The 17211-nt window shown below is 34.3% G+C and overlaps 1 protein-coding gene across 1 annotated transcript in view; it reads left to right on the plus strand.

Annotated features, from left to right (window-relative positions):
* Window positions 1–17211, plus strand: part of DLGAP2 (DLG associated protein 2) — a 288437-nt gene that overhangs the window by 57487 nt on the left and 213739 nt on the right. Inside the window, exon 2 of the mRNA XM_041420908.1 lies at window positions 5512–5544. Coding sequence (XP_041276842.1) covers window positions 5512–5544 — 33 coding nt within the window. The remainder of the gene's footprint in view (window positions 1–5511; window positions 5545–17211) is intronic.

The following is a 17211-nucleotide window of genomic DNA, read 5'->3' on the forward strand; positions in this document are numbered from 1 at the left end:
AAATCCTGCAGTTTATCCTACAGGTCTGTCCCACTGATCTCAGCAAATGATATTATGTAATGATAAGATACCAACAGGAGGAAAGAGCTAAAATAGATAAAGCAAAAGGTGTAGGAGAAAAAATACACATGAGAAGAGAAAATGGAAAACATAGTTCATAATACTTTGAGCTTTTATTGGTGCTATTATAGCCATGTTTAGATACAAATATTGGATTAAACTCCTTAAAATTATTGTTTTCACAGTTGTGCCTTAAATTATGATTTGCTTTGCAGCCACACTAAATCTCAGTATAATGCATGGCTACTCTATTTCTCTTTGAGTGCCACACAGTTCTGTTTCATTAATATCAGTAAAATGATGCAAAGAGACTGATGACATAGGGTGCTGATGAAAATGATTAAACATTTGCCTTTAGAACAAAAGTCTAAAGAATCATCTGCTAAATTTCCTCTTGTAAATTATTATTATTATTATTATTATTATTATTGTTATTGTTGTTATTGTTATTATTCCTCCTAAGCAACTGGGGGGAAAGGCAAACTGACTATTGTTTTTTTTGTGAGGCAAACCATATTTCCATATTTCTCAGTGAAACAAAAGTAATTTCTAGTTTTCCTCTGATGCATAGAATTCTGCATTCAAATAGGCAGTGATATTCAGTAATTGTACAGTGCTACCTTCTTTTTTTGGCCAATTAGTAAATAGATCTAGTGGGGGAAAAAAGGAAAAGCAAATAGAGAAATATAGGCAATGGAGAACATGCATGTTTCTAATTGAAATTTAAAATAATATAGGCAGCAGGGAAGAGCTGTGCAAGATATCTGGAAGTATCAGATGAAAAGAGAGACAGAAAGACCTGTTAAAAAAATCTAGAGGAGATACAGAACAGGACATGTGGTATATTATTCAAAGGGTAGTCAGAAGTGCTGACATCGTGTATTTTTTGAATGCAGTGCTGATGTGTCAAGTTATCCCCAGCACTGCTTCTCACCTTTGCACATTATTTCTCACCATCTTGTCGCTTCCATAAAACCTGGTCAAAATCATCTGGATTGGACTCCATAATTTGGAAAACCCCTTTTGAGTGCATAGTGTACAATAAAGTTTAGTGTTAAATACCATCCAGTATTTTCTTTAATTAAAAATATTATTGGTATGTGGTGCCTTAATCCTATTCCATTATATAGCCTGCATGGATGTTTTGAATTGCAGGGTTTTTTTAATGGCTATTTTGTATATTTCACCTGGCCCTTATATTGCTTTCTTTGCTCTACCTCTTTATAGTAGATTTGATTGTACTTGCACGAGCCATACAAGAAAAGTATATATACAAAGAATGAAATGTTAATGTGTTTAGCAGAATAATTTATTTTCACTCTAATTTAAAACTGAATGTTGAACTCAGCTTTTTTTTTTTTTTTTTGAGAAATAATGTTGGCATTTATATGTCTGGTTTTATTATTTTTAGTTGTTCTTTCATTGAAATTGGGCAAGAAAAACTACAAAAATGAAATATGTTTCATAATATTTGGAGAGAAAAAATATATTGTGTCTTTATGACAAATTTGTTTCTTCATAGGATCTTTCTTATGACCTATTTTGTCAGCAAGTTCTTGTATCTGAGAACATTATTTCTGTTGGCTAGACAATTTCAAAATGACAGAGTAAGATTAATAATATAAATACAGGTTTTCCTTGTTATATTGATTTATTGGGTCCTAAATCTCTGAACATTCACCTGTATTAGTCATTTTACTATTGAGAGCTATGACAAAAAGTTACTCAGATGTATGAGTGTTTACAAGAAGGAGCAACTTTGTTAAGTGCAATTAATTAGCAACATACAACAAAGAAGGAATACCTCCTGTGAAAGTATCACTATAATAAAACGTAATCCATTTCTAGGAATTGTGCAAAGGAGAGGTTTGAGAAATATCTTTGTCTGAAATGTGGTCATGTCCCTGCTTCTATTTCATCCACTTCAACATTTTATCCAGCATGGGTGTAGAAAATTTATTTGTAGAAAAGTTTTGGAGAAAAGTTACTTGTCTGAGGCCATAATTTCACATAGATTGGCATGGCTATAATAGTTGGGAGACTTGGATCAGGGTACTCATCTTATTAAGACTTCATATACTAGTTTATTTTTTTCTGAATGTACATGAATACCAAGCTGCACATGAGTGAGTAGATGGTATTCTCATTGCAAACATGTAAAGTACATGCGGGGCTGTGTCAGCACAAGTATCATTAGCAAATTATCAAGGTTTTTACATCCCTCTGGTGCTGGTGAAGCACATAGAATACTGTGTGCACTGGTTGGGGTTCCCTGCTTCCACAAGCTTCGGGAGGAAATGGAGGAAGTCTAGCAGAGGGCCCTCTGCTCAGAGTAGTTGAAAGAGATGGGCTTGTTCAGTCTGTTGGGGTGGAGATCCACAGTGGGCTACATGAAGGAGAGTTAGAGCACGGAGCAAAAGTCACTTGGGCAATGCTGAGTCATATAACCAGGAAGAATGGCCCAAAGTGCAGACCAAGAAATTAAAGTACAGCTTAATGAGGCTGATGCAGCACAGGTGCAGGCTGCTCATTGAGGTTGTGGAATCTCCATCCTTGGTGACTTTCAGGACTTGATTATTAAGCCCCAGCAGAGTTGAACTTCTATTGGCAAAAGCCCTTCTCTGCTCTCAGTGGGAGGCTGAACTAGTTCATCTCCAGAGATCACCTATAATAACCACTCTTCTTTTGCAGTGAATATTATTATGAAGTCTAAGACCTTTAACAACATTAAAAAGAAAAAAAAAAATGAATGAGTAATTTTAAAAAAAAGGTGACTTCTTGGTTTTGATTTCATGCTATGTAAGTTTCTAAGGTAGATTACGTGGCTGTTTCCTCTCCTTGGTTAATTTTTTGAGACTAGTTTAGATTTTACTGATACACTCAACTAATGATGATACACTCAACTTTGAGTGAGATGCATCTAAGCCTGAACAATGTAATTACTATTGTCATGTCCTTCATTGTTGTCATCTTCCCCCAGAACTGAAACTAAAATTAAAAAAAAATTAAATGAATACAAGTGTTTAGTATTGACCCCTCTTCCAGAAATATCTTTTCTACCAACATACAGCAATTTCACTACAGAGAAAATAAGTTGAAATAAGTGTCAGATCATAGCTTCTTAACAAAATTTTCAGATTTCTGTATTTCCATATAATGTAAATCAACAAATAATAGAGTGCCATGTGTATGTTTTATGTGTTGTGGTTTTAGAAACTGAGGGCATGCAGTCTCTCAACAATAGCAATTGAATATACAGCTCTAAACAGACTCTATAGAGAAATGATTATTGCTGTCCCTCTCACACAGGCTCTGTGGAAAGCAGGGCTCTGTACAACCTCCTTGTCGTGTTGTTTACATGCCTACTAGAAGTGGTTTGTGTTTTTATTTGTCTCTTAACCTGTATGTGTCCAGCACAACAACAAGGGTATCTAGTCTCCCCACCCAGAGGCAAACTAAAGCAGAGAAATTCATAAACAGAACCTTAGTGGTGAATTATCCACATCCACAAAGTCTGCTTCTTACCAGTGTACAGAGAGACATGCTGCTGCGAGTTTGAAATGATTCCCAGCTGCTGGAAGGCCTAAAAAACATCCCCCCATGAAGTCTCCTCGGGCATGCTGAGATAGGGGGACACCTGTGTTGCTCACAGATATGGGACCTTAAATAAACATCTGAAAAAGTCCAAAAAAGCTGCAGTCTGGCAGGGATAGTGCTGACACCTTTCTAGCTATTGACAACTTTCTGGCACTAGTCATAGCTGCAAGCCTTGTTTTGCAGGTAGACTATCTAGGCTGCTGCAGACTTGTAATATTGGCACTAATTTATGTTTATGAGGAAAAAAAGAGGGAAGCTAGTAATTTGTACTGTTGAGTGGGGACCTTTTGAAGATGGTGCTTGAGGGTGCCAAATATGTCAGGCAGACTCTTTGGATTGTAAAAAACTGGTGAGCAGTTGTTAGTAGAACACAGAGGATCAAAAAAGTCAGACGTTCAGAAACAAAGTCTCAGATTATTCTTCCTTATCAATCAGGATAACAAACTACACACAGGCAGGCAGTCCATCTCAGTAAAACCTCAGAAAGTCTTTGAATTAAATGTGAAAAAAGGATCTTCTGAGCTGGTTCTTCTGCTTCACTTCATGTTGTGGCAAGTGCACTTTTCATCAAGCAGTGAAAGAAACTGGCCTGACTTACCTGTGACCAGGCTTTTCGTGCTCTTCACTGGAGATTTTCTCGAGCCTGCTGTGGGAGTGCTGTTTCTAGTTTGTCACCTCTGCTGGGGACTCTAATGAGTCTGTCAATACCAACTTTGGCTACGTGTTTCAAGGTGCTCAGCTGTTTTAAATTTCATTCCTTTCTATCAGGCAACTCTATGGTGTTCTAAAAGTTGTGATCTACCTAGCATCAGCAGAGCTGCCTGGAAAAAAATTATTTTTCCTCATTCATTTATTTTCCCTCATTTCTCACGTGCATGCCACAGTCCCTAACAGTAGTAAAACCCCAGGGATTAACATGTTTAAAATACATGAAAGATGTAGGGTCAAGTGCCATTACAAGGTGGGTTACAGCTTCTTATCATTATGGAGAAAGTTCTAAATAGCTGGCAGCGCCACTGTGGCACTATAGAGGTCAAACTGCTCAGTGCACGCGTGTTTCATATTGTATTTTTCTGACATTTTTTACCTTTGAGTGAAGATCATAGTTAAAGTCACATCTTCTAATTTTAATCCAAGGTGGAGATAATTTCAGGAAGCTTTTGTAGTGGGCTTTTATTTGCCAGGCACGTTAAACTGCTTTTTATACTGATTTTATATTAAAATTTATTTACACACGTACGTGTGTGTGTGTGTGTGCCTGCGTGTATAAATACATATATAGATATATAGATAAAATAGTAACTGCACATTTAGAGACTGTATGTTTGTTATGATGGAGTTTAATTTCCTTCATTTCTATACTTGAGTATTTTTCAGAGTATAAGTGTACATTTGAATGACTGTTTGACTTCTCTTGCCTGGGAGGACTTGACAGTCTTTTATGAGAAAGGAATATAACTTTGTCACTATTACTGTTTGCTGCCTCCAATAGTAAAATATTAGCAGACTTAGACTTTTTATTTGAGTGACTGTTGTCACTGCAGTATTGTACATATCAAAATACAAAAAAGTCTTGTGGAAGCAAAAAGTCCTGCTACATGAATACAATCTGGAGTCTCTGAAGGTGATAGTTATATAAATGTAACTAAATATTTATATAGTTCTATTTTAAAATTCTTCCTGCAAAAATCCTTTTTTTTTTTTTTTAACTATTTTGCACCTTTTAAGAAATGTGTGCTGGAAATAGGATTGCATTTTTTGTGCTAACTTTGAGTTCTCTGAGTTTTGTTATATTTGGGTATAATTATAACATCTTAAAATAAAGAAATTATAATTTTCTCTTTTTCTTTGCAGAGTCACAGTGTACACTCTGTGGGGAGCCTGAAGGTGAGTGTGTTTTCCTACTAATATTTTTCAAAGCAGCTTGAGGTAACATTTCACTTTAATATTACTCATGTACAATAGATTGGAAATAGTACATAAATGGTGGAAACCAATGAAAGATATTCTACCTTATGTTAGATACAAATAATTATTTGAATCAAGCTGAGCACATGCTGCAGGCAGGGAATACCTTAAAGGACAAATATTCCATAAGAACAAAAATTAAAATATTTACTTTCATTGTTCTTTTGTGTGTTTTTCAAACTAATTTGACAGTAAGTGTGAGTGTAAAAAGACATTTAGGGACATCAATTTGAGTATGGAAATCATAGAGATTGGATGTAAAAGAGAAATGAAATATATTTTTAGATTTCAGATTAGATATTGCATTTACAGAGAAGCCAACACTTTTTAACAGATGTAGTGAATAAATACTGCTTCTGAAACAAACATGATTATGCAGCAACCTATGTAGTTCAAATACATGCCCACATAGCAGTGTTTGTTGGTTTGTTTTTTTAGGGCTTTTTCCAAGTGACTAATTGAATACCAAGATGAGACATTCATTTTACTTAAATGAATGCTCAAGCAATAAGAATATGATTTTTAAAGTATGCCATTATTGAATAAAATATCTCTATTTATTTCTTTATTAACATTGGTGCTCTTATAAAAAAATGGTGAAAGATTAACTTAGTTTGAAATCAACCACCTGGAGTCTTTCTGAGGAATAGAGTTCAAAATAGTCAGTGTAAATGGAGCAAAGTATATGAGCTAAAAAATAAAGTGATGGATTCTAGGCTTTTCACAAAGACATTCAGCTTTGTGTCTTGAATAGCTTCTGATAAAAAAGTTTCAGCTTCTAATGCTTTATAAATTTAGTAGGGACAAGTTAATAGGATATGAAGCCTGGAAGTGGAACCTTTGAGATCTTGCATCTAGTGAAATAACTCAGTAAATTAAATAATAATTATCTCCTTCTCTTTTGCTATCCACTGACAAATAATTCTTTTAGAAATTTGTTTTGACTGCATTCCTTTAATAAACAGTCAATTGTTCATTTTTAAATTTTCTTTGTCCTTTATTTAATAAATTTATAACACAGATACATGTATTAAAAAGAAAAATGAGATTGGTGTTTGTTTGCCTTTCATGAGATATTTCTCTCCTGATAAATCTAACCAACTTTAAAGTTATGCATTGGATTAGTTCTGTTTTATTATATGCTGTACCTGCTTCATAACAATAGTTTTCCTTTCTTTTCATGACTGCTCTTTCATATCTCTTCAGCTTTCTAAACATTAACAAATATACATGGACATTGTAAAAAGGGAATTTAAAAAAAAATTGTAATATTTTTTTAAACATTGATATGACTAAAAACCCACACTCAAAAGATAACTATATGTATTATGGTAGGAACAGGCCTCAAGAACATAACATTCAGTTTCTAACTACACAGAAATGAACTTTCCCAGGAGTGAAGGTCTCCTGGATCATCAGTCTTTCCTCTAAACCACAGTATTAGTGGAATGCTAATTATTAATTCTCTGCCTCAATTGAAAAAAAGAAATATTGATATAACTGTCAGATTAGTGACAAGACTTAGAATCTGAAGCTTTTCCCTTGGCAGATTAGCACAAATTCTTATCTAACACTTCTCATTCACAGAAGTTTGAGACTTTATTTTGTGATGAAGAAGCACTTGTTCTGGCTGATGACTTTAGTTTTTAGAAGGCCATTCTAAGAGAAACTTCATATCTCTGTTGTATAAACCAAAACAAAGAACAAAAACCCTCAAAATTATCCTTTTCCTGTGCAATGTTCTATAAATCTTGGCTCCACAGTACACTAAGAGAAGGGAAGAACTAAAAATCAAGTTTTTGCAGTGTTCTAAGTGTAATTTCTGACTTTTCTCTGTAGACTTCTCAAATTTGAGATACTTTGTGGCTTGTAGTTTGTATTTTTTAAATTAGAGGAAAATTCAGAGAGTATCAGTTCAAGTTTGATACTGCTTGCCTCCAAGTTCCTTTTTAATTCCTCCTTTTCAGATAAAAGAAAAAGAAAGGAAAAAAGAAAGTTCACCAAGTGCCTTAAAGTACTTTAGTAATATCAAGGTGAATTTGCAGAATTATAGGATAGATATGCCAGAGTGTAGTCCTCCTATGCTTTACAAAGTGTTTCCAAAGTGTTAAGCAGAGATTCATCTGAGAAACAGTAGATGTGGGGAAATCTCCTGGGCTTGGGTGAGAGGAATACAATGTTTCACATCTTATGTTTTCTGGGTTCCTTGGAAGCAGTTTATGCCATTTCTTCAAAGACCTGCAGGCAGCTAGGTATGTTCTGATCATGTTTGGCGTTCTGTAACAGAGCTGACAGAATGGAAGCATTTTGCAAGCCTCAAATTCTGATTGTCAAGTTGGTCACCTGTAGTCTCACTTCTCACTACGGCTCATCCTTTCTCTAACCAGCACTCCCATTTCAAAACCAGCAGTTTTGTCCTGGATTATCTAAGTGTCATAAAGATGTCTGTGTAAAACAGATCTCTTTGCTGGGGGCACTTTGACAAGTTTTCAGCTGTTAGTGCTGCACTGCAGGAAGCAATTGCATTTATCTGCATACTCGTTGTTGCACAGCTGTGGAACAATGTGTGTGTATCGTGCCTATTTTGTAGAGTGAAACATATCAGATATGGAAGGGAGATATAAATAATGAGAATACAGATTCTTCATTTCAATGTTTTGCTGGGAACTTGTGGTTCTGCAGTAAAATGTGTCACATGTCCTCCTTTGAATCCTATCTAAAGAGAATGAGTTAGACAAAACTGAGGTCTTTGAGAATAAGTCTTTTGTATGAGCTGCAGATGTGTGTGTTCTGTTTCAAAACTCATGGCTTTGCTCTGTTGCTCATAGTGTGCCAGCCACCATACCTCTCAGTCTGAGAAATATGAAGAGCATCAGGGGTTTTTTTTATACTGAGAGGAAACTAAAGTTGCAGATCCAATTAGCATGGCTACTTCAGGCAGATCCATCTTCTGGGAAATGCAAGAGCAGCAAAGGCGTGTTTCCAGAGAGGTAACAACAGCTACATTTGGGGAAGTGATCTGCAGTTGACAGATTATGCTGTCATGGTAAACATTGCTGGGTTGTTCTTTGCTCTATTCCTGCTCAGATTTAAAGTGAGGATGGCATGTTATAGACACGTGTCCAGCTCAGTCTGTGTGACAGCTGAAGTAATCTGTGGCACACACTGGTGTAGTCATGAGACGTTTCAGGAACAGCTTTCCCCATAAATCCTCTAGCAGATATTTCTGTTCTTTCTAAACCTTTGTGTTTATTCACAGAAGGTTTTGAAAGGACAATATTATCAAATGTAATTTTCTGTATTATCAAAGCAGAAAACAAGGACTTTTGGTGGCAGGTAAGATTTCAGTAGACCACTCTGTCTTCTCAAAGCCTATACAAATGAAAGCTTTTCTTCCAGGCATTCCTAGTATCCTTCGTAACTCCAGTAGTGTCTTGCTCTTTCTACAATTTTTCCAGGTAATTCAGATTTTTCCTCAATGTCTCAGATCTCTTTTGGGCTGTGGTATACATCTACAGTTTGAATGAAGTTTGCCCATTATTTTTTGCCAGTAACTGGCTCAAGAACTGGTTGGTGTTGTTAGACTTGCAGGGTTTGTGGTAGCAAACTTTAAATTGTGAGTCTTTTAATTAGTAAAATAAATATTCTGTGCAAAAGGAGAGCTTAGAGGAGACCTATTTCTTAATGTATCTCACATTGCACATTGGGGGGGGGGGGGTGGGGTGGTTTCCTAAACTTGTTCTTCTGTTAAGTTAAACAGTTAATATTTCATACAGCCATTACATAGATACTGAATTAGTCCAAGTGTCGAAAGATTCAGAAATTTCTCACAATTATATTTTGTCTGATAATAAATCCAATTGTCAGAAGATTAAGATTTCTTTTTTAATGTTGATTTCAATTTCGAGATCAGATGCCCACATAATTTTGTCTTCCTCTGAGAAAAAATAAGTTTGTGCAAAATTTCTAGCAGTTACAAGAATGCTAGCATATGTCACAGATTTACACTTAAGTAAATTTATATCAATTACTTGTAGGAGGACTTTTAATATGATTAATAGTGGAAGATTAATTTAATTTATTTTTATTCTATTTTTATTTAGTAAGAGAAATTTTGAATGTTCTGAAATAAAACCAAATTGTACTGTTTAATTTTATTTGCTCACAAGATGCATAAAATATTCAGTATAACTTGGAAAATATAAGAAATGTAAATAAATAGTTGACAGTAACAAGAAAGAACTCTATATTCCTTGAATAAAAAAATGTATTTTTCAGATTTCAGTGTTAGAGAGATGTATTTATTTCAGGTGCTATTAGCTTTGTTGCCTTTTGTACTCTGGTTAATGCCAGTGTTTTGGAGTTTGGGGGGAAATCAGTCTGGTTTTTTGCTTTGTTTTGTTGGTTTGTTTTATTTTGATTGGCTGGGGCTTTTTGTTTGGTTTTGGTATTGCTTTTCTTCTTTAAATAAAGAATCTGGAGAGTATGTAGTTCAAAAAAATACCCTAAACTTGGCAATATGTCTTAATATTGATGGTGTTCCATCTGTGTAGTTCTGGCTCTGAATATGAACATTTCCCTTGGTATCTCATGGAAAACTATTACAGGCATATTAATAACTCCTGAGAATTTCCTTAATCCTCATTTTGCTAATCTTAACTTTTAGTAATCTACACTCAGAGCTGACAGTTTTGCCACTATTACCAGTGACTTTCAAGAGTCCTGTAGTCTTAATTTTTTATACTTCTGTTGTATTTACTAGACTAACAATTGTAATAAAATAAAAGTTGTCTGAGGAAGCCAGGTACATTTCACAACACATAATCCTGACTATTTAAGGAAACAATAAGAGATAATAAAATATACTTTGCCTAATGTTAATATTTCTTCTTTTCCTGCTATTTATTAAAAAAAAAAAATCACAATTGTTTCTTCACCTGAGAAGGTTTCTTGTTCTGTATATGTGCCATGAAATACTTAAATAGATTATGGTTCCTGCTATGAATAAAATAATAATAATTCCTAATTATTGCCTGAAGTGATTGAGATAACGCTGAGTTTATTCAGTCATGTATGAAAAATTTTATGTAAATATACGGTCAAGATCTTCAATCTTTCTTCTTTGACCTATTTGTACACCAGCACCTTGGTTTTTGTGAACAGACACATTTGTGTGCCTGGATGAACTTCCTTCCTAGCATTTAAATAATGATTAATAAAATTACTGGTATGAAACTTCCTCCTGATCCAAGTATTGTTAATAAACATTTTTTAACACTTTAGTTACTATTCTCAAAGTGATTTGATTTGCCATTTTTATAGAAATTTTTTCAAGTTTCACAGAATTGTATTGCTGTCATACTCCACTGGGTAGTCTGTAAATATTTAATTTTTTTAGGCAAGTTACTTACACTGCACATTTTTTAAAATATCCTGCAGAATTTGGAGATTGCATGAACCTAAATATTTTTTTAATCTTTTTCTCTCTGGACTCTCTGGGTGAGATTCTACCAGTAAATTTCTTTAGGATATGAGGTTAGAGTATATTCACAATGAGCATTATTCTTGAACTGTGCAGGTTTTTATCTAAAGTGAAATCATGGTGTGTATCATGATTTTTAGGAAAGAGTTATAATATTTTTTCTTCAGACAATGTTGAACTACAGGTTGCTGCTGCATTTTCATGTTGCCTGCATTTAGGCAGACAGAAAAAGTTGCCTGCAGTATGTCTGCTAAAGATTTAGCTACTGAAAAAGTTCTGAGTTTCTGGCTATACTTGAACTATTTGAAGATTCAGTTTTGAACCTTCATATTTATATCGTTTAAAAAGTTATATATGACATTATTAAAATAATAATTTTGTATATAACTGTAATAAAATTGCTCATTTTATCTAGTTGAATTGAAATAGAAAACGGTTTTTTCAAAAGCCTAGGTCCTATGTAAAAGGAGTGTGAGATATGGTGATACTAATTTTGGTTCTTTTATAGTCTGTCTTGTTGTTACTTAAGATAGTAATATTTGAAAAAACAAATCTCATTTTATTTTAAGAAAATAAATTATTTTCTTTAATAAAATGTGTGCCAGGCCTTCATTTATATTTTTTATTTGGAATAAATTAAATTAATTCTTCAGCTCTTTTTACTTCTCATATATAAAGGAAACAGCTGTACGCTGTTATGTACGATGTTATTCTTGTTTTTTTCATCTAGTGATCCACTCCCCTGAGATTTGCAAACCAAAAAAAGAAAAAAAAACTGATTTAATTTAGATAAATAGGATGTAATCCCAAATGCACATTCATTTCACATTGTTGTGATTAAACAAACAAACAAACCCAAAGACAAGGACCGTCTTATCTCTTTTGCTCCAATATGACTGAATAAGTGAAAGGCTGATTAGATTTCTGGGGATGAGGGGAAAAAAGTTGGCCTCAAAGGCTATAGTCAGCACACACTTAAGACTTCATTCAGCATTAAAAATGTGAATATTTCCTCTGCCAACATTGGATGAAGTTGCAAATGTAATTTAGTCCTGTAGGGGAATAAATTGTCTCAGGACTGCAGTGTTTGCTAGAGTGGAGGACAGTGGGAGTAAGGTCAGTGCAGCCTAGAAGGTGCTGATATTTTAAATTAACCTTTGCATGGAAGTAGATATGTGTATGTGTACACTTCTTGCTTCCATTTTTCTTCTTTTGCTAACTGTTTAGCACCTTTTCATGCTACATGAAATGTTCTGTTTTGAGTAGTTGTTCTTATATGTCAGATTTTATGCTGAATGTTAATTTCTGCAGAAGGATCTTCCTCTTAAAGATGTTGTTTTAGAAGTATGTCTCATAAATGGAAACTTTTATAGTGTGAGCTGTCTGTGCTTTCCCTTAGCTTCTAATTTCCATGCTCTGTAATTCAACTGTAATACTTTTTGTATATACCTAGAAGAATCTTTCTGTCAAATAATGATGTCTACAGAATATTGCCTACAGCTTCTAGCATACTTTGTGTTTTAGAAACATACTTCTGCATCTTTGTAAGATAAGAACCATGGTGGAGTTCTACCTAAACATAGAGATTTTTTTTAAGGTGACACATTTCAACATTCATTCCTTATTTAATTTACTATGCATTTGACCCAGTAAAGCTGAAATAGCTGATATTATGGGTCAGGGTTTAGTTTTTTTGGTTTGGTTGGGATTTGTTCGTTTATTTGGGGGTGGTGTTTTTTGTTTGTTTTTTTTTTTTTGTTTTGTTTTTGTTTTTTTTTTTTTGTTGTTGTTGTTTTGGTTTTGTGTGTTTTTTTTTATTTGTTTCTTTTTTTTTTCTTTTTTTTTTTTTTGTGGGGGTTTTTTGTTTTGTTTTGTTTTGTTTTGTTTTTTATTTTTTTTTTTTTTTTTTCTTTTTTTTTTTTTTGTGGGGGTTTTTTGTTTTGTTTTGTTTTGTTTTGTTTTTTATTTTGTCCTGCAGTATGTAGATTGGGGTGGACAGTTTGCAAATTTGATTTGCTTTTTCACCATATCACTCCCTGGACCTGTCCTTTAGTTCCACGCTCAGGGAAGGCTCAGATGGTCGTCCTGGCCTCTGCAGACACCTGCTTAAATAGAAACCTCGGCCTGCCTTAGCTTGCAGTTTTATATCTGACAGGAGCCTTGTGCTACTGGGGAATTGTAGGAATCTTTGTCCCTTTGTAGGAAAAGGTGAGGCTAATTCTACAAGTAAATTTGAACATGAGTGAGATACAAAATGCTCTAGGTGCCACTGGATCTTCTGCATGCAAGATTAGGTTTGTCAATCAGTGTTTAATTCTTCTGAGTAGAGGGAGAGTCTTAAAAAAATCTGCAATTGTAAAGTTTGAGAAGCACAGATGCAACAGAAAGCAGAGAAAAACTCCATTCATATCACCACATACTGTGCCCTTCAACACTGAATGTTTCCAATCCATCTTCTGAAATCTACGCACAAATAAATTACATTATTATTATTGCACACATGTACACATTTCATTCTGACTGAGCAGATCATGAATGATTTTTACTTTGATTCTAGATCATTAATCTGAAAAAGTTAAGCAATAGTGCACTGGCAAAAGGAACATGATTTTGAAGACAAAACCTGCATTAATTTAAAAGAGATTTCCATGCAGAAAGAATGCCGGTTTCTCCTAGAGTGTACATTTGCATAAATCTTAGATAACATCTGGCAACATTCATCTCAACAAAGTATGAAAATCCTGAGCTCTTACTTAGTGCAGAGCTACAAGTGATATTAGTGGAAATATTATGTAGAAAAAGAACTAGGACTTTCACAGCAAAGAACTTCAAGCAGATTTAGTCTTCTTTACCTGCTGATTATTTTCCATAAGCTTTCATCACAATTTTAGTCACTGCAACCTTCTCACACCTTATAAAATAATAAAGGAAACGTTTTTCTGTTATAATATATGAAAAAGAAATAACGTTCTGTGTGTGGTTGGAAATATTTTTTAGTATCTGCTGACTGACTGTTCATGAAAATGAAAAATATGATGGCAGCAACTGTGTTAATATCAATTAGTTTGTGCAGATGAAAGTTAAACAAGCTTTTCAGTGCTGGTCTCTGAAAAATATTTCAGAAAAATCTTGACATAGTATTGTTCCAGTTACTGGAAAAATGCATTTCCAGGTGCATCAAGAGGCATCATGTCCTTCACATGCAGTACAGTTCCTACCCCAGAGCTGGTTTTACAAATTTTGATCCCACACAATATAGCAGAAACTTGGGTGAATTTGTTCTTTCTCCACAGCTTATTTTTCTCAGTGGAGCCAATGGACTACCACTGAATGCCTCAGCATGCATAGCAAAAATGAATAAACCCTTACATTAATACTTCACAAAGGTCATGATTTACATTTTAATTGTTTTATTTAACATAGCCCATGAAAAGATAATGGGATAAATGTATTCTGTCAGATAGAGGGCTTTGTACATGGTCCAACAAGTTATATGGAAGAAAATGATAATAATTTTGTTCACTGTTTAGAATGGACTCATTGTTTAATTAGAAACTTTGAATGTTGAACTTGGTTACACTAATGTCGATTATCAGCATTCCTTATGAGACAGGCTAATTATTAAGACATGGAAATAATTTATCTTTCAGTGTATGTGGAGACAGTAATCTCTTGGGGGGTTTTAGCTTGTGTTGAATTTTCATTATGCCATTATTTTTTTTGTTTGTCAAGTATATAATATTGTCCTTCTTAAGAACTGAATGTCTGTGTTTGCAAATCAGAGACTCCATTCTGAAAAGAAACTTTCAAGATAATTCCATCTCAACAGTCTCTCTTCCTTACCAAGAGCACCCAAAACTACTGATGGAACAACATTCCTCTTGTAGATTATTGTAAATTATGGATTTTGTGAACTGAAATAAGACTTTAAGTTAATGCCATTAATGGCACCATGGATATTTTATTTTTGCCTTTTCCTCAATAACTTTCAGTTCATCACAGAGATATAGAAGAAAATTATTTCCCTTACTGGTGAAGAACATGTGGGTGCTTTCTGTCTTCTTTTTCCTTTGTATTTACTGTGTATAAACTACAATAAAAATAGTTATGTGCTAGACATAATGATTTTTCCATTTCTTTTGGTGAAGCACCTGATTAAGTGGTTGTTTAACCACTGCAATATTTGCCATGTACCACAAAAACAACAGGGAGGATCTAGAGGATATTCCTGAAGACAAGCCAAAAATAATCTTCTTTATTTGGTTTATGCTAGCAGATTAGACACTTTACCATCAAGAAAAGTCCATGCAGTTCAAATTCTGGCCTCTTCTTCTGTAAGCTAAATCTGATTCTTGATACCATAAGGTTTATGTATATGTTATGTTTTCTAGCTAGCCAGTTGCTTTGAGTTTAAACCCAGCTTGGGAGAGGGTTTTTTGGAATTATTTACTTCATGTTGTAAAAGTGCTCTCATAAAATAACATGTTATTACTGTCTCTACCATGAGAAACTCTTTGCAGCAATCAATTTGTAATTTAGGAATCATTTTGTGACATGAGAGGAGAGAGACCATGGAAGGAAATTAAACACATCCATTTCTCTTACTGAGAAAACCAAATACAGAAGCATCATCTAGCACAAAAGAGCAGCTGTGGGTGTGATAGAAGATGTAACATAAGACGGACAAATACCAACTTTATAACTGGAATTCTTGCTCTATTCCATTGATGCAGGATTTTTTTTCCAATGTCATAGCCTCTAAAGAATGGTAGTTTTAACACCTACAGTGAATGTGGCCCCATTTTAACATTTTAATATGTCTGTGGGAAACATTTGTACTCTGCTGAACCACATAGTACCTTTCTGCCACAATTATTTCAACAGAGCAAGCTCAGGACTTGATGTATCTGACTGGGTAGGCAACATAAACTGAAATTATTAATGTGTTTGAAATGGGGCAGTTAAGGAAATTTTGCACTAAGTTTTTTTCTACAAGACACATGAGATTGAATACTTTGTTCCTGCATCTGTGCTCTATTCCTAATATTATCTTTTAGAAAAATCATCCTCTGAATATGAAGACATATAAAGACTTGTACAATATATTTTAACTAGACATTGACAAATCAATCATTCCAACTCACAGCAGAAAGAAATAGGCAATTTGTTACTGTCTCCAGAAATGATGGAGATAACAGGAAGAGTTAGAGGAGAATCCAAAGTGGAACATTGACAGAAGTACAAAGTACAGCCCTAGTTGACTGTGTAGTTGCCTACTATCGCTGCTGACTGATTGCAAGATCTTGCAGTAAAAGTAAATTATTACTTGATTCTAAACCACTAGCATTCTATAGCAAACCTATGTTACCCTCCCAACTGAAAAATGAGATTACTCATTAACATCTGATTAATTACATTTACAGTGGAAACTTCAGAACCAGCCAGCTCTGGAGATATAAATTCAGTACTCGGATTAAAAAGAATAATGTCCCATATTGTATTCTATAATACTGCTACAAATATATTTTTAAAATACTAGGTCATATTAAATAATGTGCTATTATATGTTACTATAGCTAAATTGAAAAAAAATATATACAGTCACTCTATAAAGTTGGTGGGTGTTTTTTTGTTTGTTTGTTTTTGGGGTTTTTTTTGTCAGAGGCTATTTTCTCCAGAAAAATCTACTGCCAGAGAATTAAGTCCTTGCAACAGAGAATTAGAAAAAAAAAACAATGAATCAACATTTTGATTACTTTTAAAGTTTAAAAGCTGTAGTAGTAAACAGCACAATTTTGTAGTGAGAGAACAGTGTCCCAATTTAATCTGTTTTGAATCAGCTGTGATCACATCACAAAATGCTGTGCCATTGAGTAGGGATCCAAGTGACCACAGCAATGGAAGGCTCTGCACAGAACCTAACAGAGCTAGTTTTAAATAGAATCACAGAATGCTTTGGGTTGGAAGGGAAGGGGACTTTAGACCATGCAGTTCCAGTCCCCCTGCCATAGGCAGGGACACCTTACACTAGACCAGGTTGCTGAGACCCCCATCACTTTCAGGGAAGGCTCATCCACAACTGCTCTGGGCAACTGGTTCCAGTG

This window comes from Onychostruthus taczanowskii, unplaced genomic scaffold (genome assembly GCF_017590055.1).
Source record: "Onychostruthus taczanowskii isolate IOZ18803 unplaced genomic scaffold, ASM1759005v1 scaffold11, whole genome shotgun sequence".
Lineage (NCBI taxonomy): Eukaryota > Metazoa > Chordata > Aves > Passeriformes > Passeridae > Onychostruthus > Onychostruthus taczanowskii.